This window comes from Felis catus, chromosome D1 (assembly GCF_018350175.1).
Source record: "Felis catus isolate Fca126 chromosome D1, F.catus_Fca126_mat1.0, whole genome shotgun sequence".
Classification (NCBI taxonomy): domain Eukaryota; kingdom Metazoa; phylum Chordata; class Mammalia; order Carnivora; family Felidae; genus Felis; species Felis catus.
The window spans coordinates 100669422-100691493 of record NC_058377.1 but is presented as its reverse complement, the minus strand read 5'-3'; the positions used below and the strand labels follow the sequence as shown (position 1 = coordinate 100691493).

General features: G+C 36.8%; 2 protein-coding genes across 3 annotated transcripts; one reads left to right on the top strand and one right to left on the bottom strand.

Annotated features, from left to right (window-relative positions):
• The first annotated feature begins 15016 nt into the window (after nt 1–15016).
• LOC101095131 (olfactory receptor 4P4-like) lies at nt 15017–15955 on the top strand. The gene has a single exon (XM_003993315.2). It carries the CDS (start codon nt 15017–15019, stop codon nt 15953–15955), a length of 939 nt encoding a protein of 312 aa, XP_003993364.2.
• Nucleotides 15956–18172: 2217 nt separating this feature from the next.
• LOC101094878 (olfactory receptor 4P4-like) lies at nt 18173–21591 on the bottom strand. Of its 2 annotated transcripts, XM_045038149.1 has the most exons (2): nt 20679–21591; nt 18173–18192 (listed from the first exon to the last, which is right to left on the bottom strand). In XM_045038149.1, the coding sequence occupies exons 1-2, from the start codon at nt 21589–21591 to the stop codon at nt 18173–18175; spliced, it is 933 nt and encodes a 310-aa protein (XP_044894084.1). The 2 variants fall into 2 exon arrangements, with proteins under 2 accessions (XP_044894084.1, XP_003993363.2); XM_003993314.3 differs by lacking the exon at nt 18173–18192 and having other exon boundaries at nt 20598–21591.
• Nucleotides 21592–22072: the final 481 nt, after the last annotated feature.

The window sequence follows — 22072 nt, the reverse complement described above, 5'->3', positions numbered from 1 at the left end:
AGGCAAGCTGAGGGCAAACGCGAGTTAAAACCTGGGCAATTTCCCCACCCCCCACCTCTCATTCCCCTCAACCCCACGAGATTCTTCAGGCACTCCTGGCTACCCAAGAATAAAGGAAAGGGAAAAACAAGAAAATAAATGGCTAACTGATACAGATGGCAGTCATGATGGCCATGAGCCTCCACCAGTTTACAACTGTCTTAATGATTTGCCAGAAAAAAGCCATCTTATCAATAACCAGGCCCCCAGAAACCTATAGACTCAATCTTCCGGAACCCTAACATCACCCTCCCCTCCACAGGATTGAAAGTCTTACATACTCAGTCACCCCTCACAACCCCAGTGCAGCCCTTTCTGCCCACAGGTCCTGCCCCCATGCTTTAATAAAAACACTTTTTTGCACCAAAAATGTCTGAAGAATTTTCTTAATATCCTGAAAGATCTAATTGACGTACCATAACAGTAGTCCTCAAAAAAAAAAAAAAAATCTACTCCGATCATTTTGTAGCCAGTGGCATTTTAGAGCATTTCACATGCCCCCAAACTAGCAGTCCATCCCAAGCCCCACGTCAAAACCTTTTCGTTTGTTCTAAGGCCCTTCCTCTCCAGCTCTGTTCACAGGTTAACTAACTGCATCTCCCTAGCTAATTCTAGCCCCTTCTGGTGCATGGATTAAGACGTGAATTCTAGACCCAGAATTGGGTATCCACTGTGAGGACTAACACCTATGCCCAAGGAATCATCTATAACATGGAAATAACAACAGTCTTCTGAGGGTGATAAGTGAAGGGCTGAAACACTGACAGTGCTCAAAAAGATGAGTTTTTTTGTTGTTGTTGTTGGCCCTATCCCCTGTTCAGCATCAGAAAAGCAACCATTCTGTTAAATGACTTTTCTCTGGAGATGTGAGGTATGAGGATAGGAAAAGTTAGGGAACACTCACATGAATGTCACATTCCTGTTACTGGTGAAATTACATCGTTCTCAGAATGGGCAGGTAGAAAAACAACACTTACATCCAATGGTGCACTCTTTAGCACCGTAAAAGTTAAAGGCGGGTTTTGTTTTGTTTTTGTTTTCAGTGGTAATTGAAAGCCACCCTGGAGAAAATTAAAATTTGCCTCAAATCAGAAACGGGTAGGATGAGGGATGCCCAGATGGCTCAGTTGGTTAAAAGTCTGACTTTGGCTCAGGTCATGATCTCACGGCTCTTGAGGTTCTCGAGTTCAAGCCCCACCTCAGGCTCTGTGCTGTCAGCTTGGAGCCTGGAGCCTGCTTTGGATTCTGTGTCTCCCTCTCTCTCTCTCTGCCCTGCCCCGACTCAAGCTCTGTCTCTCTCAAAAATAAATAAACATTAAAAAATTTAAAAAAAAGAAATAAATGGCTAGGATTAAAATCAGACCACTGGATAATTAATTAGAACAGAGGAGAAACTCTCAAGTTCTTTTAGAAACTCTTCTCACATGAATGCTTTGCAGAATTTGTTTCGGGCTGATACAGGAGACATGCTAAATAAAGATGGGTTATTATTGCTGAGGCTTTCCTAAAATGGGTGAAGAACATAAAGAGGAGAATAGCCTATTGTTGTGACTCCATTTAAAATACCCAAAAAAATGGAAGTGAAAATATCACATACTTAAAATTCTTGAAAAATACGCTAACATACATTCTTAGTTGTTCTTTGTCTAATTCCTGACATTTCTACCGGAACTCCAGAGTAGGGCTTGAACAGATGTGCACGAGCCTACTTAGAGTAACCATAAAAATAAATTAAATGAAACAAACAAACAAAATCCTCTTTTGTCCTTTATTTTTCTTCCCCATGTCCCCAATTCTGATTTTTTTTTCTCATCTTGTACTCACTGTATATAATTTCCCTACGCTCAGGTTTATTTAGTTTCTCAAATCAGATTACCTCCTCTCTTCCTTCACTGAAACTGTCCTTTGCAGGACTGTCAATGGTTTTTACGTTGATGTATCTGGAATTTCACAGAGTTGATCTCTCTTTTTACCCTGAGACATTTTGACTTGGCCTTGGGGTCATCATAGTTCTGGTTGTCCGTGCATGTAAAAACTATGTCTCAGTTTCTCTTCATTGAACTTGTTCTTCTCACTAAACTCTGTGTCAGACTGTCACAGGGCTCAGGCCTTAGAGCTCTTTTGTTTTCTATTTTGGTCGTTTCGCATAATCTAGTGGTTTTAAATAGTTTCAATAGTTTCTTAAATTCCACACAGGAGTGAAATCACATGGTATTTCTCATTCTCTGACTGACTTCACTTAACATTATACTCTCTAGCTCCATCCATGTCATTGCAAATGACAAGGTTTCATTTTTTTTTATAGTTCAGTAACACACACACATATATATATATATACATACATACATACATACATACATACATACCTCATCTTTATCCATTCATCAGTCTATGGGCTGGTCAACCTCGTTAAAATTTCCACACACATTCACATCTATACCCAGACTCTTTTTATCTCTCTTCATTGTTCTATTTAATCCTTACACTTATTCGTATTTAACCTATTACACATTAATACTAAATATTTATTAGCATTTAACCTATTACTTTATTTAGTGGCTGTCTCAATTAAATGCAAGCTCAATGAAGCCAGGGTATCTGTGTTTTTTGTTTTTGTTTGTTTGCTTATTTGTTTTGTTTTGTTTTGTTTTGTTTTGTTTTGTTTTACTTTGTTCCTAGAATAACGGCTAGTACATAACAAATAACCAACACATATTGTGGAATGAATAAACGCTAAATACATATACTGGGAAAAATCACTCTGACAGAGAATATAACCTAAAAGAAGGGAGCCTATTAATAGAACTATATATTTATCATGTAACACATTCTTTATATATATTAAGAAATATTTCTGGGTTCCAAATCTTCTTCCAAAAAGTATTTGTCCTTTCTAAAACCAATTCCTTATTGAACTGATATCTGAGAAAGCAAATGCCCTTTCAGCGTTCTTATTGTGTATACTATTTCAGATGTTTCCAGATGCCTACCTAGATTTCTCCTTTTTAAAAAAATTGCTATCAGAGCTCAGAGATTGTTCATGCTAGTGGTTCCCCAGTCTCTCTTCTAACTAGGTCAACCAGTGATGCAGCCGTCATCCACGAAAACTAAATGGGAGCTTCCTGGGGAATTCTGGGAAAGTTTTACATCTTGACACTTTTGTTTTCTTTCCTTTCCCCTTCTTCCTTCCTGAAACATGAACATAAGACTATAATTAGAACAAGTGTCTGCTCTCTTACTTACTGTTCTACAGGCCAATGTACCCTGCTGGGGAAGTGAAAACATTACACTTAAAGAGGTGATAGTTTTGCCAATATCACTGTTTTAATGTATATACATTTAAGGGAATGTTAAGTGGGGGAAAACGACAAGGCTTTTAGAGGATTATAAGTATCTTCATTTCTAATGTTCAGATGTTATGTGATATAAAACACATTTTTTTGTCCCTAGATGCACAATGTATTTGTTCATAAGTAAATCTATACAATATATACTTTATTTGGTGGTTTTGCTATTTATAAATGTTATGTTTTAACTCTTGCTCACTTATGGTTTGTTTTGGGTGTTTTTAATATGTATATCATCATGCTAATTTCTAACAGAAATGCACTTCATAGTATATACTGTTACTGATATTAAAATACTTCGTAGCATAATGTAGCCTCCAAGCAAAAGCGAGTATTTAATTGTACAACCAAACAAGCAAGCTGCATGCTATTGTTGGTTCCTGATAGGCTAGGCCTATTTAAAGAAAAAAAATTGGGGGTACCTGGGTGGCTCAGTCGGTTAAGCATCCAACTCTTGATTTCGGCTCAGGTAATGATCTCACAATTTGTGGAATGGAGCCCCATGTCGGGCTCTGCACTGGCAGCACAGAGCCTGCTGGGGATTCTCTCTCTCCCTCTGTCTCTGCCCCTTCCCTGCTCATGTGCCCTAAATAAATAAACAAGCAAAAAGAAAAGAGTTTTACACTTATGCATTTCCCCCATCACCAAACACATCCCCCGGGTATGACATGAGGTTTTCAAACTGGATTTTAGCCAGTGTATTCAAAAATACATACATACATACATACATATATACATATGTATAAATATAAATTAAAAGCAAAAGAATTCCATTGTAACACATCTGAAAACTTCTTTGTTGTGACTTGACATCATGGTTTTTTTTTTTACTTTTTTTAAAACACAGTCTGGGATGGGATGACCATGGCATCTTTTCAGACAATATCCTTTATCTGTTAGAATCCTTCAGAAATATTAGCTAAAACCTTTTGATTTTTAAGAACAATCTAGTAAATCCATGAAGAGTCTTTTAATAGCCTTGAATTGGCATTTCTATGAAGATGCTGAGTTATATGGATCATACGGATGGTTATGACATAAACTCCTTTCAAGGATGAAGAGCAGAATGAAACATTTTCTGGGTAGTTGAAAATTACACAAGTCAGTTCCCTTTTCATTTCATTCCTGTGTCACCTGGGTCTGTGAAGTCTATACAAAAACACTCTTCTTCAGATGCTACTGTGAGCTTTCCTGTCAGATGCTTAGAAAGTATAGCCAGTTAAAGGTTCATTTCAGGGGACCTGGGTGGCTCAGTCAGTTGAGTGTCCAACTCTTGATTTATGCTCAAGTCGTGATCCCAGAGTCATGAGATCAAGTCCTGCGTATGGCTCTGCACTGAGCATGGAGGCTGCTTGGGATTCTTTCTCTCTCCTTCTGCCCCTCTCCCCCACTCACACCTCTTCTCTAAAAACAAAATAAATGTGTTTTTTTTAAGTTCATTTTGAAATATATGGTCTCTGGGGGATGAGCCAAGAGCTATAAACTCACAGAGAAGCAGTTTTTATATCTTCACATTTATGGGAAAGAAACTCCCAACCCTCAAGTTTCTAGGACAAAACCAAACAGACAAGGAGAGAACTGTTGCAAAGCCATTACAATTAAAAAGGGAAAAAAGAAAAATATGCAAATGCTCACACAGACAGAATAGCTGAGAAAAAATGTTCAATAGAATGTGAGGGCTGTGTGTATGTGTATATGTAATTACATATTAGCCCCTAAAATTCTCTTCTACAGTATCCATCATGAATACGACTGAACAGTTGTCAAAAGTTAACACAGCTTGTCTTTGGTGCTGGTTTTTTTTTTTATTTTTGTTAAAAAAATTTCTTTTTAACGTGTATTTATTTTTGAGACAGAGAGAGACAGAGCATGAGTGGGGGAGGGGCAGAGAGAGAGGGAGACACAGAATCGGAAACAGGCTCCAGGCTCTGAGGTGTCAGCACAGAGCCCGATGCAGGGCTTGAACTCACGGAGTGTGAGATCATGACCTGAGCTGAAGTCGGATGCTCAACCGACTGAGCAACCCAGGTGCCCCACTGGTGCTGTTTTGGTTTTTTTTCCTCACAGAGTGGACTTATTTTGTTTTCATGTTTAGAAACAAAATATATTGATTCATGTGTAAATTGCACATTATTTGACGTCCATATTATGAAAACCACTATTCGACTCAGTGAGCCTTCCAGTTAGGGCCAGCTTCAAATCTATGGGATTTATGACAAATGTATTATACCTTGTTGAACTTAAACTTTTTTATTAGCCTGTAAATAGAGATGGCATCTTCCAAAGCTATAGGGGGAGCAGCCGTTTTGCAACCAGAGGGACAAGTGCTTCACAAAAAACATGGTGGAGCAAGAATCTAGAAGGATTGTGGGTCCCAACTACATCAGCAACTACATCGTTCAATCAACTATATCGTGGTTTTAAATACGATCTTTGTGCGCATATGCTGTTTTTATTAACTTATTACTACATTAAGAAATACTTGGGGCGCCTGGGTGGCGTAGTCGGTTAAGCATCTGACTTCAGCCAGGTCACGATCTTGCGGTCCGGGAGTTCGAGCCCCGCGTCAGGCTCTGGGCTGACAGCTCAGAGCCTGGAGCCTGTTTCGGATTCTGTGTCTCCCTCTCTCTCTGCCCCTCCCCCGTTCATGCTCTGTCTCTCTCTGTCCCAAAAATAAATAAACGTTGAAAAAAAAATTAAAAAAAAAAAAAAAAGAAATACTTGCTTAAGTTCCTAACCTGTTTTCTATTAACAGTTGGGAATAGTTCCCAATTAACTGAGGGAAATTTCAACTAATAGAGATCTGGGTTTGGGGTTTTTTGTTTTTGGGTTTTGCCCCTGTTTGAGCACTTATCCTTCTTCAGAAACCTTAGGATTATGTTATCAAAACGAAAATAAAAATAGGGGCGCCTGGGTGGCGCAGTCGGTTAAGCGTCCGACTTCAGCCAGGTCACGATCTCACGGTCCGTGAGTTCGAGCCCCGCGTCAGGCTCTGGGCTGATGGCTCGGAGCCTGGAGCCTGTTTCTGATTCTGTGTCTCCCTCTCTCTCTGCCCCTCCCCCGTTCATGCTCTGTCTCTCTCTGTCCCAAAAAATAAATAAACATTGAAAAAAAAATTAAAAAAAAAAAAACGAAAACAAAAATATCCTTGGATTTTAATGGAAAACGTAATTACATTTATATATTAATTCAGGAAATGGCTATTTTGATGATATCTCCTGATCTAAATCTTTGAGATCTGATTCTGTCAGTGTTTATTATATGGCTTTACTTAAGGTCATGTGATTTTATTCCTATTGATCCAGAGTTTCTTAGTAAAATGTATTTGTAAATAACATTGTTTTCTCATTATTGTGAATAATTTTTCTATTTCTCTATTTTTATTCCTAGATTAAATACAATCTATTTATTATGTGTATACATATCTTAGATTTAGCTACCTTACCAATTTTCTTATTAATTCTAGATATTTTTACCATTTTTCCCATTTTCCATTTTATAGAAGTATAATCTACTCCATTTTATAGATGAATCAAGCTGTCTTGCAGAATTTTAGCATCTATCTTACTAAATTAATAGCAAACAATTTATCTTTAATTCCCAGTTTGGGGCATGCTTCATGAAATCATTGCAGCTATTGGTTGCTTTAGAGAAAGTTATGGGTGCCTGGGTGGCTTAGTTGGTTAAGCATCCAACTTCAGCTCAGGTCATGATCTTGCGGTTTGTGAGTTCGAGCCCTGCCTTAGGGTCTGTGCAAAGAGCTCAGAGCCTGGAGCCTACTTCAGATTCTGTGTACCCCCCCCCCCCCCGCCCCTCCCCTGCTAGTACTCTGTTTCTCTCTCTCAACAAATAAAAAATAAAAAATAAATAAAGCTACGTATGAGATAAATTGTTTCTGGGCTGAAAGCCTAATATTGTAATTTTATAAAAGGCCTTTTTTACGGGTGGAGCATATGGACATATTTAAAATGTTCTCCAGGAAACTTTCAGCTTGAAAGGAAGAGACTACAGGCTAAATTGGCAAACAAGGAAGGCGTTTTAACAATGTAACACCTGGTAAACTTAGAGTGTTGAAATAAACTGGAAGAAACTGAGAATTTAATCCTATCATCAAGGAGTCTGGGGTGATACAAATGTAGGCTATGTTTACCAGCCTCTGCGTATTGTAGAGTTTTAAAATATTTTACTATGATGTCAAATCCATTTATTATTTTAAGCCTACAGTAAAGTCTCTCAGAACAAGTAGAATGTGTGATCTTTAAACCCAGGCAGTCTGAGGGGTGTCTGGCTCTTGACTTTGGCTATGGTCTTGATCTCCTGGCTTATGGGGTCACACCCTGTATCAGGCTCCATGCTGGCAGCACAAAGCCTGCTTGGGATTCTCTCTCTGTCTCTCTCTGTCTCTCTCTGTCTCTCTCGCTCTCTTCCCATCCATTGCTCATGCTCTGTTTCTCTCTCAAAATAGATAAATAAATTTAAAAAAAAAAAAGGAAAGAAAGAAAGAAAGAAACCAGGCAGTCTGAGTTTAGAGCCTCCCACTTTCTCCCAAACATACACCTGTTTCCTACATAGTATAGTTTATAATTAATATTTCAAAAATAGAAATTAGGACATACTAATACAATTGTAACTCTTTCTTTTATTACTTTCAGAACACAAATAGATTAGAGGAATTTCCCACTGAATGTAACTTTCTTGAAATGAGGAAGAAAACATGAACATTAATATTTGGAGCATGCAGATGTCTTAAAATATTGTTAAAATGTAAAAAAACAATCTATAAAAATAGATGCATTCATAGACATATGCTGTTTAAAACAATTTCAATAATAATGACAATTTCTATTAAGCTTTCAGGCAGATGGTAAGGAGAAAGTAAATTTTTTGTTAATTTAATCGTGTCTTTGCAGGTTTAGAACAGATAGAAAGACAAGACTTTTTAGATGTAAAAAAGATGAGAAAATACAATTGTCTTGTAGAATTACTTCAATGCAAATTCAAGAGACAACCAAGTTGCAGTAGTCAAATAACATAGAAAAGTCAAAGATTTACTGTTTAATAAAGTTTCCATATGTTTAAAAAAAAGACTAGCAGTTCCCTGTTCTTTGCTTTTGAATATGCTGTTTGTAATCATATATTTGTCTGGTTTATTATCTGCCTCTTCTTTTAGTCTCTAGCCTCCTTAAAGTCAGAGACTGTCTTGTCCACCAATATATGCATTCTTTATACTGAATTTTATCCAACTCACACTTTTTAGATGTAGGTGACAGTAAACATATATGTTTTTTTTAATTTATTATGAATATAATTGTCAAATTAGCTTAATTACATACAACACCCAGTGCTCATCCCAACAAGTGCCCTCCTCAATGCCCATCACCTATTTCCTCTCTCCTCCACCCCCCTTCCCGCCATCGACCCTCAGTTTGTTGTCTGTATTTAAGAGTCTCTTATGGTTTGCCTCTCTCCCTCTCTGTTTGTAACTATTTTTTTTCTCCTTCTCTTCCCCCACAGTCCTCTCTTAAGTTTCTCAAGATCCACATGTGAGTGAAGCCATATGATATCTGTCCTTCTCTGACTGACTTATTTTACTCAGCATAATACCTTCCAGTTCCATCCACGTTGTTGCAAATGGCAGGATTTCATTCTTTCTCATTGTCAAGTAGTATTCCATTGTATGTATAAACCACATCTTTTTTATCCATTCATCATTTGATGGACATTTAGGCTCTTTCCATAATATTTTTGAGAGGGTGAAAGCAGGGAGGGACAGAGAGACAGGGACAGAGGATCCTAAGCAGGCTCTGTACTGACAGTAGTAAACCCCATATGGGGCTTGAACTCATGAATTATGAGATCATGACCAGCGCCAAAGTTGAACACTCAACCAACCGAGTCGCCCAGGTACCCCGGTGACAGTAAATATTTTTTAAATGAAGAAATTGAGGAAAACATCTTATTTATTATAATATTCTTCTGTGTTTTCAAAAATACACATGTGAAATTTTAATCATATATAACAATATAAAAGAATTTAATTTAATAAAGGAGGTTGTCATACAGAGATAAACTTCTAAGCTACATGCACACCAAGCAACAGAACCCATGGGAGCAGACAAGCTTCATGAAAGAATAGTGGCAAAGGAAAGGAGTCTTTTCCAAGCATCAGTTAGAAATCCCAACACCTTAATAGGCTTGTTTTCCTGGGGGAAAAAAAATAACTCTTTAACCTTGGTCTACAGTCTGTACTTTTAATCTGGGTCATAAGGTTCTCTGGTGCTTCTCATTTTAGCTCTCCTATTCCCTCAGTCACCCACTTCTGCCCTGTACTGACATACGAACATTGCATTCGACGTTTCCTTCTAGTCCCGTGTCCCACATCTAATCTCAGTGCTTTGGATACTATGCATTAGGGGAATATAATTATTAACTTTGTTACGAGAGAGAAACTTAAGCAATGGTTTATATTTGTGGCAAAGTATACTGATGGGAAACTTGTAAACCCTCAGAGATGTTGAGAGCTATTCTATATAACATGTTTTCTCAAAATTTGCTTTAAATACCAATTTGATATCTATATCAAATATATATATATAACGTATATATAATGTATATATACATTATATATAATATATAAAAATACATTAATATATAAATATCGAAAAGTATATATATACTTAGTATATATGTAAGTTTTTAGAAGGTAAGATGAATGTCAGAGAGACACATTTCTTTTTCAGAAATGAAAAAATAATTTGCAAAGATCTCAAATCTGGCTCAGTTTACAATGGTATCTCTTGTTGATATATCACAAGAGTTCCTTCATAAGACTGTATGCAATTAAGATTTATTATTGCAAAGCAACGTTAATTTTTTTCTCTTCCAATTTTATCTTAGGCGTGAAGCCTCAGCTTACAAGAAATCTGTCTGTTGAGTGAAGCAGCTGGTAAGTTAAATCCAGCTCATAAAGAGGCCAGTCATTCTACTTCAAAAGAATACGCCAGTCGTTCCAAATGCAATTTGTATCTGATGTTTTTAAGAAATCTTTGCATGGGAAAACTTCCATAACCATTGAAAATACAACCTCTACGATCTGGGGAAAGTTCCGCCTTGTTTTCCATCTATAACACACGGTAGCTATGTGGGCTGAAGATATGCGTGTCGGATGCTCTAGTCATTAGTGCCGCATCCTCAACAGCTATCAAAGTATTTGTGGGTTTATCTGTTTGGCCTCATTTAGAATATCATGAATGTAGTTATTCATTATCCCTTGATATTCCATAGTCAAGGATAATTGAATATGGAGAGGGGTTTACTGGCTTAGGAGGTCCCTGGACAGAAGTTCAGTAAAGGAGCTGAATATAAAATGATTAAACACTAAAATACCCATATGATTCTAAGACTGAAGAAGCAAAAGTGTATGGCAAAATTTTCAATCAACCTGCTCCATTGTATAATATCTAAGGGGTACATTTCTTTTTGTCCAGGTTTAATATAGACATTTTTTTGAGGTGAAAGGGGAATTGAACATCCATCTAATTTAGAGAAGGTTGATGAATCCAAAGGAAAGAAAATAGAAGCATTAAATGACTGTAGTGAGCGAGAAGTTGACCTTCAGGTTTCTGAGTTGAAGGTCAGCTGACAAGCTGGGAAAGATTTTGTATTTAATGTTATGGGAATGTTAATCCTGATGTGAGAAACCCCAGCCCTCAGGTAAGAAAAAAAACAGATTGTTTATGGCAGGGAAACTATGCTATGTCTTATCTACTTAACCTTCATTTACCCGTGTTGAAATATGTGCTTTTAATAAGCTATTCACAATTTGTAATAAGAATCATAATCTGACTTATTATTCTTAATTTATATTTATGTCCACTGAAATGGCAAAAATGAAAATATTAATGCTAACAATATTCATCAAATATCTAATTTTTACATACCAGGTTCTGTACTAAGCTTTTACATAAATAAACTCATCAAATCTTTACAATAGACCTCAGAGTTACAGTATTACTCATTTTGTGAATGAAGGAAATGAGGTTACATATTTTTCCCAAGATTTTTCCATGAATTTTGGAGCCAAGTCCTATATCTTATTTTATATAGCTCTAGAACTTAACTTCTTAATTAGTGGGATCTCCTACCACTTGAATATCCTGAGTATCTCCTATGTTTATAACACTACAGGAAGTTGCAAGGAGGAAACAGGAGCAACTAGTATGTTTTTTAACATTGAGCTTCATATGCATTATTTTACTTGACTTTCTCCGTAATTCTGTAAGTTAGGCACTGCAATGTTCATTTTATGGAAGAAGGAAGAAAATGTTCAAGGAAGTGAAGAATCTTGCATTTAAGTATCAGAGCTATGTTAAGAACTAGGGTCCATCTCCAAAGTTTGTTATTCCTAATATTGTGAAGGCAGGGATAGTCTCAGATAACAGTTTCTGATCTGGTCTACTTACATTTTTCTCCAGGGCTTTGATCTTACGTTCAGTCATTGTGGAAGGTGGCTAACAGTTATTAAACGTCTAATACTTTCCAGAAACTGCTCTAAGAAATTTCCCACTTATTAACTTTATTATTTCAAAATGTCACCCTATAAGGAGGTATTATTGTTACTTCAATTTTACAGAGAAGGAAACTGAGGCACAGAAATGGTAGTGAACTTGTTAATACTATATTTTCTGTAGTTTCAATTTATCCAATGGAGCAGGGAAGGCATGAGGGAGGCAGACAGATGTCTTCCCCAAACTACTGATGAATCAGGAGTCATACAGTCAAAGTCAGGGGAGCAAAGATTATCTAATCTTCAAAGATTATCTAATCCAACTTCTTTATTGTATGGATGGGAGTCTGATTTGTAGGGAATAAGCAATTAACAGAATGGGGAAAGATCTATTGGTACAGTGCACTTGCCAGATAATTACCTGGAATGTCGTATAACTGCTTCTATTTGACAGAATATGAAGAAATCATTTTCTAGAATCATGCCACTTGTGTGGGCAGATTCTCTAAGAAGGTAAGGAAGAAAATGATGGAGGAAAGCAACTCCATTATTTTAAAGTATTGTGTTTGAGGACGTATTTTGAAATTAAAGGAGCCCACGTTTTTGTATATTTCCAACTTAGGCAACCATAATTGATCACCTGAAAAAAGGCAATTCAAATAACGTTTCTGAAACACTGCTTATTTTGAAGGGGTTGATAAGTAGAAAAAATATGGAGTTATTCAAAAGAAATTTACATTGATCTTCCTATCATTTCTTTTTTTTAATTTTTTTAAATGTTTATTCATTATTGAGAGATAGAGAGAAACTGAGCATGAGCTTGGGAGGGGCAGAGAGAGAGAGGGAGACACAGAATCCAAAGCAGGCTCCAGGCTCCAAGCCGTCGGCACAGAGCCCAACGCAGGGCTTGAACTCACAAACCGTGAGATCATGACCTGAGCCGAAGTCGGTCATTTAACCGACTGAGCCACCCAGGCGCCCCTCATATCATTTCTTCATCCCATGCTGAGTCACAGTCTTGTGACAACAGTATTTAAAATTGTGTAATGCTTTAGCATTTTCTGAATCCTTATTTCTTTGTCTGACATTGCAAGATCTTTGGTATTATTGACACAGAATTGAAACATTCCTTTTATTTAGCAAATTTGTGGGTGTTATCGTTCAACTAAAAAAAAACCTGATAAAAATCAAAACATTTTTGTTTCTCAATAAATTCTCACTTAAGGATAAATAATTTTCAGTGTGACCCCTGGCCTCAGTTTCCTATAAAAATCTAAGTGGGCTTCCAGAATCTAGTGGGCATAATCCTTCAATATTTTAAACTACATTTAAAGGATAAATGGACAGGCTAAAAGGATAAATTTACAAAGACACTTTCAAATTCACTTACATCATAAACATTAGATATATAAAATACACTTATTTATAAAATATATCTTTTTCTAAAAATGAATAGAGGTTCATGGTAAAAGTTTTGGGCAATAAAAAAAGTATAAATTGGAAAACTAAAATCTGTGTAGTGTAATTATCATGAAATAGCCATTGTCAATAATTTACTTAAATATTTAAATTAATTTATCTTGGATATAACATAACTTGATATAAACTAAAGAATGTTTGCACTTTGGATATATATTTCTTATAAGGAAGCACCGTTGACTCCTAAGTATTAATTCTAAAGTTAATATTTTTCAACTACATGGCTCTTAATTACTAAGTTTAATTTCTCTTGTAGTAGAATACATCCAATTTAACAGAAAAGTAGAAGATATCAGTGATGTGTAAACATGTTTTAATTCATTTAAAAATTACTGACCCAGAGACGTCTGGGTGGCTCAGTTGGTTAAGCATCCAACCCGATTTTGGCTCATGTCCTGATCTCATGGTTCATGAGATTGAGCCGCACATCAGGCTCTGCATTGACAGCATGGAGCCTGCTTGGGATTCTCTCTCTCCCTCTCTCTCTGCCCTCCCCTGCCCTGCTCGGGTGCTCCCTATATCTCTCTCTCTCTCTCTCTAAATAAATAAATAAATAAACATTTAAAAGAATAAAATAAAAATTATTGAAACAACAAGAAAATTTTAAAAGTAAGGTTGGTTTTCTTATAATCCTGCAAGAGAAAGAAATAGGAAAAACAGAACAGTAGCTACATTATGCTACAAAGAACTCAAGTAATATAAAAATTTCATGGAATAATTTCTATACTTATTTTCTCTTATAAACCCCTCAAAACTATAGGGCAAATTAGAAAAATAACTTCCTCTTTAGTTCTATCATGAATTACTTGATTAGTGGATTAATGGTTATTTCTAGTCCTGTATTGTTATTCCTTTAAGCCTCTAGCAAACTGTGTACTTGCCAGTTGTTTCTTTTTTTTTTTTAATTTTTTAAAATGTTTATTCATTTTTGAGAGACAGAGCACAAGGGGAGGGGCAGAGGAAGAGGGAGACCCAGAATCCGAAGCTGACTCCAAGCTCTCAGCTGTCAGCACAGAGCCAGAGGCGGGGCTCAAACTCACAAGCCGTGAGATGATGACCTAACCTAAGCTGAAGTAGAACACTTGACTGACTGAGCCACCCAAGCGACCCCAGTTTTTTTTAGTTAGTATCTATTTAACATTGATTATATGCCCAGCATTGTATAAATCACTCACATGCCCTCCACTGTTTTTGTGACCTCATTAGAAACCATCTGTTCAAGTAAATTCTCCAGTTTACATCCTAAAATTGTTCACTTAACATTGATGGAATTAACACGTAACACTATTTACATTAATACGTATACTTTGACTTAGTACTTGAATAAATACTTAACACTATTAGATATCCCCCTTTTATTCTTAGGGAGCATAATTTCCTGTCTTCTCACAAAAGGATGTAAACTACACAAAAACTCGGACTTTGTTTAATTCACCATGCTATCCAAAGTTCTGGGACGAGTATTGACACTAGATATTTAAAGGGATTTTGTTAAATGAATGAGTGATTTCAGTGGATCTCCAAATGGCTAAGGTCTTAAAATATGCATTAGGACATTTTAATTGAGTATTAGATTTCCATTGTCTCATCAATTATTTGCTTCATTACTTTTGTCCTCTCAGATACCTTTCTGGAGCATCGGATCATGGAAAATAGGAATAATGTTACTGAATTTATTCTCCTGGGACTTTCTAAGAGTAAGAGAGTCCAGATCCTCTGCTTTTTATTTTTCTTACTCTGTTACCTCACTATCTGGTTGGGGAATCTGATTATTATGGCTTCTATCACCTACAGTCAGCTAATTAACCAGCCCATGTACTTCTTCCTTAATTACCTTGCCCTCTCAGACCTCCTCTACACCTCCACTGTGACACCCAAACTAATGACTGACTTACTGACAGGGAAGAAGGTCATTTCCTATCATAACTGCATGACACAGCTGTTCACCACACACTTCTTTGGGGGGGTCGAGGTCTGCATCATCACAGGAATGGCCTACGACCGCTATGTGGCCATCTGCAAACCACTCCATTATGCCATCCTCATGAGTAGACAACGATGTAACTCAATTCTCGGAGCATCATGTGCAGGTGGGTTTCTGCATTCCATTGGCCTGTTTCTTCTTGCAATTTTTCTGCCATTCTGTGGCCCCAATGAAATAGATCACTATTTCTGCGATGTATATCCTTTATTGAAACTGGCCTGCACTGATACACACAAAATTGGTTTCTTAGTCATTGCCAATTCCGGCCTGATGGGACTGGGGATCTTCGTGGTTTTGATGGCTTCCTACTTCATGATATTATGCAATGTAAGAGCATATTCTGCAGAGAACCGCCACAAGGCCCTTTCCACCTGCAGCTCCCACATCACGGTTGTGATCCTGTTTTTTGCACCTGTCATCTTTGTTTACATTCGACCTGCCACAACTTTACCGGAAGATAAAGTGTTCACACTCTTCTACACAATTATTGTCCCCATGCTCAATCCTCTTATCTACACACTTAGAAACACAGAGATGAAAAATGCCATAAGGAAAGTTTGGTGCGGTGCAAGGTTTTGGAAAGGGAAGTCAATGATTTGAAGGCTCGTCATCTTTAAATGTAAATGGGTATCTTCTCATCACACACCCCCTTTCTCTGATTCTTTGCCAATGGAAAATTCAGTCACAACATGCAAAAGGCAAGCCTTAAACAGCAAAACGCCATCAGTGGATTACTCTTTCATATTCCTTTCTGGGTGTGCTTCCCTTGTTTTCATGCTTCGCTAAATTTTAAGTTCCATGAAAGTAAGGGCATATCGTATTTATTTTACTGCTAATTTCCTAGTAGCCAGCAAAGTCTATATCACATATAGGAGCTCAATAAATATTTATTGAATGAATTTATAAATATCTTGTCACATAGCTCTGCTTCTCATCCCTTATAGGAACCGCCTTCATGGCTTAATGACCTACTTAGACATTAGATACTTCTGATATGTACCTTCTCTGCTTATTTTTCTACTTCTAAATATTCTGGCTTCATCCAGACCAGACAGGATTCTACCCTGGATCCAATCATCCAGACAAGACACTCCAAAATGTGTATGGGTAGCAATGATTGGTATGGCTGAATCCATGCTATTTTAACTGGTTTGACATAAAATATATATAATCAAGGAGTAACCACAACTACTTGTACTTCAGGAAGGAAGAAAATATAAATCTCTCCAAACTAAGGACCTTTTCAAAGTAAAAGATTTTCACTTGCTATCTAAATTCAAGTTTAAAATAATCCTAAAATAATATTTCATATAAAATATAGAGCAGGTTTACTGATGGGATAGATAGGGGATGCTGATAGGAAAAAGAGAGAGAAAGATGATGGATAAATGATAAATAGATGATAGAGTGAGTCAGCAAGTACACGGGAATGGAATGTTTAAGCAGTTCTCTGATGAAAGTTAATGGAAAGAAGTGCATCTTTGGAGAAGTTGGATTCACTCATCCAACTATGTGGTGTTTTGTTTTGTTTTGTTTTGTTTTGTTTTGTTTTGTTTAAACAAGGCATTCCTCAGTTGTATCTAGTCTGAAAATCTTATCTGACTCCGTCTTCTACTTTTTCTCTTTTCTTTTTTTTCTTTTCTTTTCTTTTCTTTTCTTTTCTTTTCTTTTCTTTTCTTTTCTTTTCCTTGTCCTTTCCTTTCCCTTCCTTTCCTTTCCTTTTCTTTTTTTTTCTTTTTAAGTAGGCTTCAAACCTAGTGTGGAACCCAACACAGGGCTTAAATTCACGACCCTGAGATCAAGACCTGAGCTGAGGCCAAGAGTCCCATGCTCAACTGACTGAGCCACCCAGGCACCCCTTCTACCTTTTCTTTTATACATGACACCATCAAGAGTGAACTCTTGGGCACCTGGGTGGTTGCATCGGTTAAGCATCTGACTTTGGTGCAGGTCACGATCTCAGCTCAGATCACCATCTCATGGTCATGAGTTCCAGCCCTGCATGAGGCTTGCTGCTGTCAACGCAGAACCTGCTACGGGTCCTGGATCCTCTGTCCCCTTCTCTGACCCTCCCCCCACTCACACTCTCTCCAAAAATAAATAAACATCAAAAAAAAAGACAAAAAAAAGTGAAATCTTGATCTGGCTAGTGTGAAAATTTCCCTCTTGCTGGCAAGCCTGATAAACTTTGACTGTTGATATCAATTTATACGAGAATTTATTTTTCTTTTTCTTTTTTTAAAAATTTTATAATATGTATTTCTTTTTGAGACAGAGAGAGAGAGAGAGAGAGAGAGAGAGAGAGGAGACACAGAATCTGAAATAGGCTCAGAGAGAGTGAAAGAGAGAGAAGGAGACACAGAATCTGAAACAGGTTCCAGGCTCTGAGCTGTCAGCATAGAGCTTGACACAGGGCTCGAGCTCATGAACCGTGAGATCATGACCAGAGCCAAAGGAGGACTCTTAACTGACTGAGCCACCCAGGCACCCCAAAAGTCTTTTCTTTCCCAAACTATGTAATTGCCTTTTTAGGTTCCAGTTTGATGCTTAGAAAACTTTTAACCTCTAAATTTCAGTTTACTCACCTGTAAAATAAAGCCAATAATTAGATAATTAATTAAAAATTAAAGTTTTAGAGCTTTTTTAAAAAAAAAAGTTTATTTATTTACTGAGAGAGAGAGACAGACAGGGAGAACTGAGGAGGGAAGAGAGAGAGAGAGAGAGAGAGAGAATCCCCATCAGGCTCCACACTGCCAGCGTGGAGCCTGATGTGGGGCTCGAACTCATGAACTGTGAGTTACAGACCTGAGCCAAAATCTAGTCTGACGCTTCACTGACTGAGCCACCAAGGAGCCTCAGTTTTAGAGCTTTTTAAGAAAAAGATCCTCAAAAATAACTTGTGTTGACTGAAATCATGCTTTATTATAATGTTACTTACACATGTATGGACATAAGTCACAAAAATCATTATGCTTATAATTCTAAAATAAAAATTTCAAAGTATAAAATCAAATATTTATGTTGAAATGTTTTAATTTGAATGTTCCACAGAAATTAATTTACAGATGCTAGGGGATAATAACAACAATAAAAATTATTTTGAGCAGTTTCTTTTCTAAGAACAATACTCATATCCTTCCATTTTTACAATTACCTTATGAGGCAGTTACTATTATCTCCATTTTACAGAAGAAGAAAAAGAGGAGGAAAGACTAGTTGTCTTTCCAGGGTCTCTCATGTAGGAAGATATTATTCATTCACATGCTTAATTATGTTGCTAACGTCGTATTTTCTTTTTCATTTAGAGTGTTATAAGACACCACTTGAATCATAATTGTCATCTCTGTTATTATTTTACTTTGTAATACTAGTTACATATAATCACAAGTAATTTTCATTAGACAATAAATTTAAGAGTTTAAACCAAAATCAAGTGTTAAAAATAAAGCATTTGTTAATAGTTGTCTTACTACTCCAAGAGTTACCTTTAATGAAGTCGTATAAACTGACATGTGTCATGATGTAGGCTGCATAAGAATTTCACTAAAGACCCAGTTAGTTTATCAATTGCTCTAGTAACAATGCTCTTAAAATAATTTTTTAATTTTTATTTTTTTATTTTTTAAGTTAGTTTATTTTGGGGACAGAGAGAGACAGAGCATGAATGGGGGAGGGTCAGAGAGAGAAGGAGACACGGAATCTGAAACAGGCTCCAGGCTCTGAGCTGTCAGCACAGAGCCCGACGCGGGGCTCGAACTCACAGACCGCGAGATCATGACCTGAGCCGAAGTCGGCTGCTCAACCGACTGAGCCACCCAGGCGCCCCAAAATTTTAATACCTTTACAAACATGCCCTTTCTGGAGACAGCTCTCCAGTCATTTTTTTTTCAGAGAATTAGAGTTTATTTTAAATTTACTTATTTAAATTCAAGTTGGTTAATAACCAATCATATCTTTCCATTTGAACTCCCTAAAATTTTTCATTGTACACTGTGCTATGACTTTTTTTTTGCTTCTCTATTTATGTATTTGTTTATATATTCAGTCTCTGTTCATTTCCCCCCTAAGCTGTGCAATATAATGTTTGTTCCACTTTCATGATGTCCAATGTGTCTGACCTCATTGAATAATTAAGATAAAAACAGTTATTTACTTCAATTATTTGAAGAACTTTTCAATTCTACAGACATCAATGGATATCCAGAGCTATAGATGCTCTATAGAAATTGGAAATTTATAGTTTTCGTTCTGATGGCAATGGAAAAAATAAATTTAAGCATATTCTTAAATTAAATAAATTAAGCATGTTGAAACAAGTAGTTTCAATGCCAGAATTTATATTGGTTTTTACAGTCACATTGGCCCCAAGTAATATTAAGTGGAGAGTCTACAGTGTAACTGCGACTAGCCTTTCTAAGGCATCCATACTTCTCAGACATTTAAAAGTAGCCAAACATCCTACTCACCTGGTGCAATCTCATTTTATGTCTGCTGTGTCAGCACAAGTATCAGTAGACCGCCATTTTACACTCAAATGAGGCTCAGTTTGGAGAATGAGTTATATAGCTACCTTATTTATTACCAATACTACTTTTTTATTACAATATAAAGAGGATTTTTATAGCAAATATTTCTGTAATTATTAAAATGCTGTGATTTTTAAATGATCTAATTAAGTCATTTTAGAAAAACTCTTCGGGTTTTTATACAACCATTATTACTTACATAAATAATGCTTTTATTCCTTAGACCCTACTTAATAGTATTTGCTTTTTAAATTGTTGCAATGAATATGGAAACTAAAGAGCTAAGTGGAAAACATGATTCTAAGTTTCTGATGCTCCTTTTTGATGAGAACACAGGGAGGACCATTTATGTCTGTGATGATTAATAGGATTACGGTTTATGTCCATCTGAAGATTTCATTCATGAATCCAAAGAATAGGGAGATTAGAAAAGGGGACTTTCAGTTAGCCACTTATGGACAGAATCCAAAGGAAAAGTATATCAAAGAATTTCAGCAAGGAAATGAGGACTCAGATTACAAGGGAAAAATAAAAATAAGAAACAATAAAGAAAAAAGAAAGTATTTCAAGGTAAATTATTATATTAATGCAGTCACCCCAATGTCTATGCTTATATTTCCTAGAGAAAAATTCATGGTTTAATGAACTTGAGTAGAGAGAATATCACTGACACCGATGTCTATGCTTATTTTTCTTAGAGCGGAGTTCATGGTTTTTCAAGACAATGAATGTCACATAAGTAAGATATGTAATGAGGAGGGAAAATGCCTTTCAGATGATTTGCCTTCCAATAAAACATAGTTTCTGGCACCACACTTTTCTCAAGGCAGTCTTCATCTCCACGTTTCTGAATGTGTAAATGAGAGGGTTAAACATGGGGGCAATGATGGTGTAGAAGAGAGCAAACACTTTGTCTTCCGGGAAAGTTGTGGTTGGTCTAATGTAAATGAAGAGAACAGGCACAAAGAACAGAACAACAACTGTGATGTGGGAACTACAGGTGGAAAGTGCTTTGGTGCGGCTCTCTGCAGGGTAAGCCCTGATGGTGTACAATATCAACAAGTAAGACAGCACCAAGACCACAAAGGTCACCAAGCCCATCATGCCTGAGTTGGCAACCACTAGGATCCCAACTCGGTAAGTGTCTGTGCAGGCCAGTTTCAGCAAAGGATACACATCACAGAAGTAGTGATCTATTTCATTGGGGCCACAGAAAGGTAAATTGATGGTAAGGAGACACTGGAAAAAAGAATGCAGAAATGCCCCGGTACAGCTAGCAGTGACTATGGTATAACACCTCTGCGTGTTCATGATGATGGTATAGTGCAGGGGCTTGCAGATGGCCACGTAGCGGTCATAGGCCATCGCTGTGAGGATAAAGATTTCAATCCCCCCAAAGAAATGCATGGCAAAAAGCTGTGCCATACAGCTAGTATAAGAAATCATGTTACTTTCTGCCAGCAAGTCGGTGACTAGCTTGGGTGTCACTGTTGACGTATAACACAGATCTGAGAGCGCAAGGTTATTAAGGAAGAAATACATGGGTTGGTCAATTAGCGGGCTGCATGTGATAGAAATCATTATGAGCAAGTTTCCCATCCAAATAGCTATGTAACAAAATAAGAATAGTAGAAAGCACAAGTTTTTAATTTTCTTGTTCTGGGAAAGTCCCAACAGAACAAATTCAGTGACGTTGTTCATATTTTCCATGGTCTAATGCAGTTAAATCTCAACAGGTTTTCCTGAAAAAAAGAAAAATGACAAGTCCTCATGGGAAATATTGACTGAGCATGGTGTGGATTCGAATGAGTGTTGTAAAAATAAATTCATTTATCTAATCAGCTTCCTATAGTACATTTTAAAGTAATTCTAAGCTTTTATGAATAAGCTTAACATATAATTTAACAGATCAGGTTACTTTGTAGAGTGAAAAGGAATAATATTAATGGTCATACTCGCTCATGTCATAAACAAAGATGCACAGACATCTTATGTAGAAGATGCAAAAGGTGAGCTTAGAGGGGATGCATTTCTTTTCCTGGAGTAACTCATCTGCTTGATGGTTTGAAATAGCCAGGCTGGAATCCAAGCAAGTGAGGTGAATTACACAATTGTAAGATAGAATCCTGTCTTTATTTAAAATTCCGGGTTTTTTTTTTTGGAAGGGGGTGGGGGGTTGAATCACTAAATT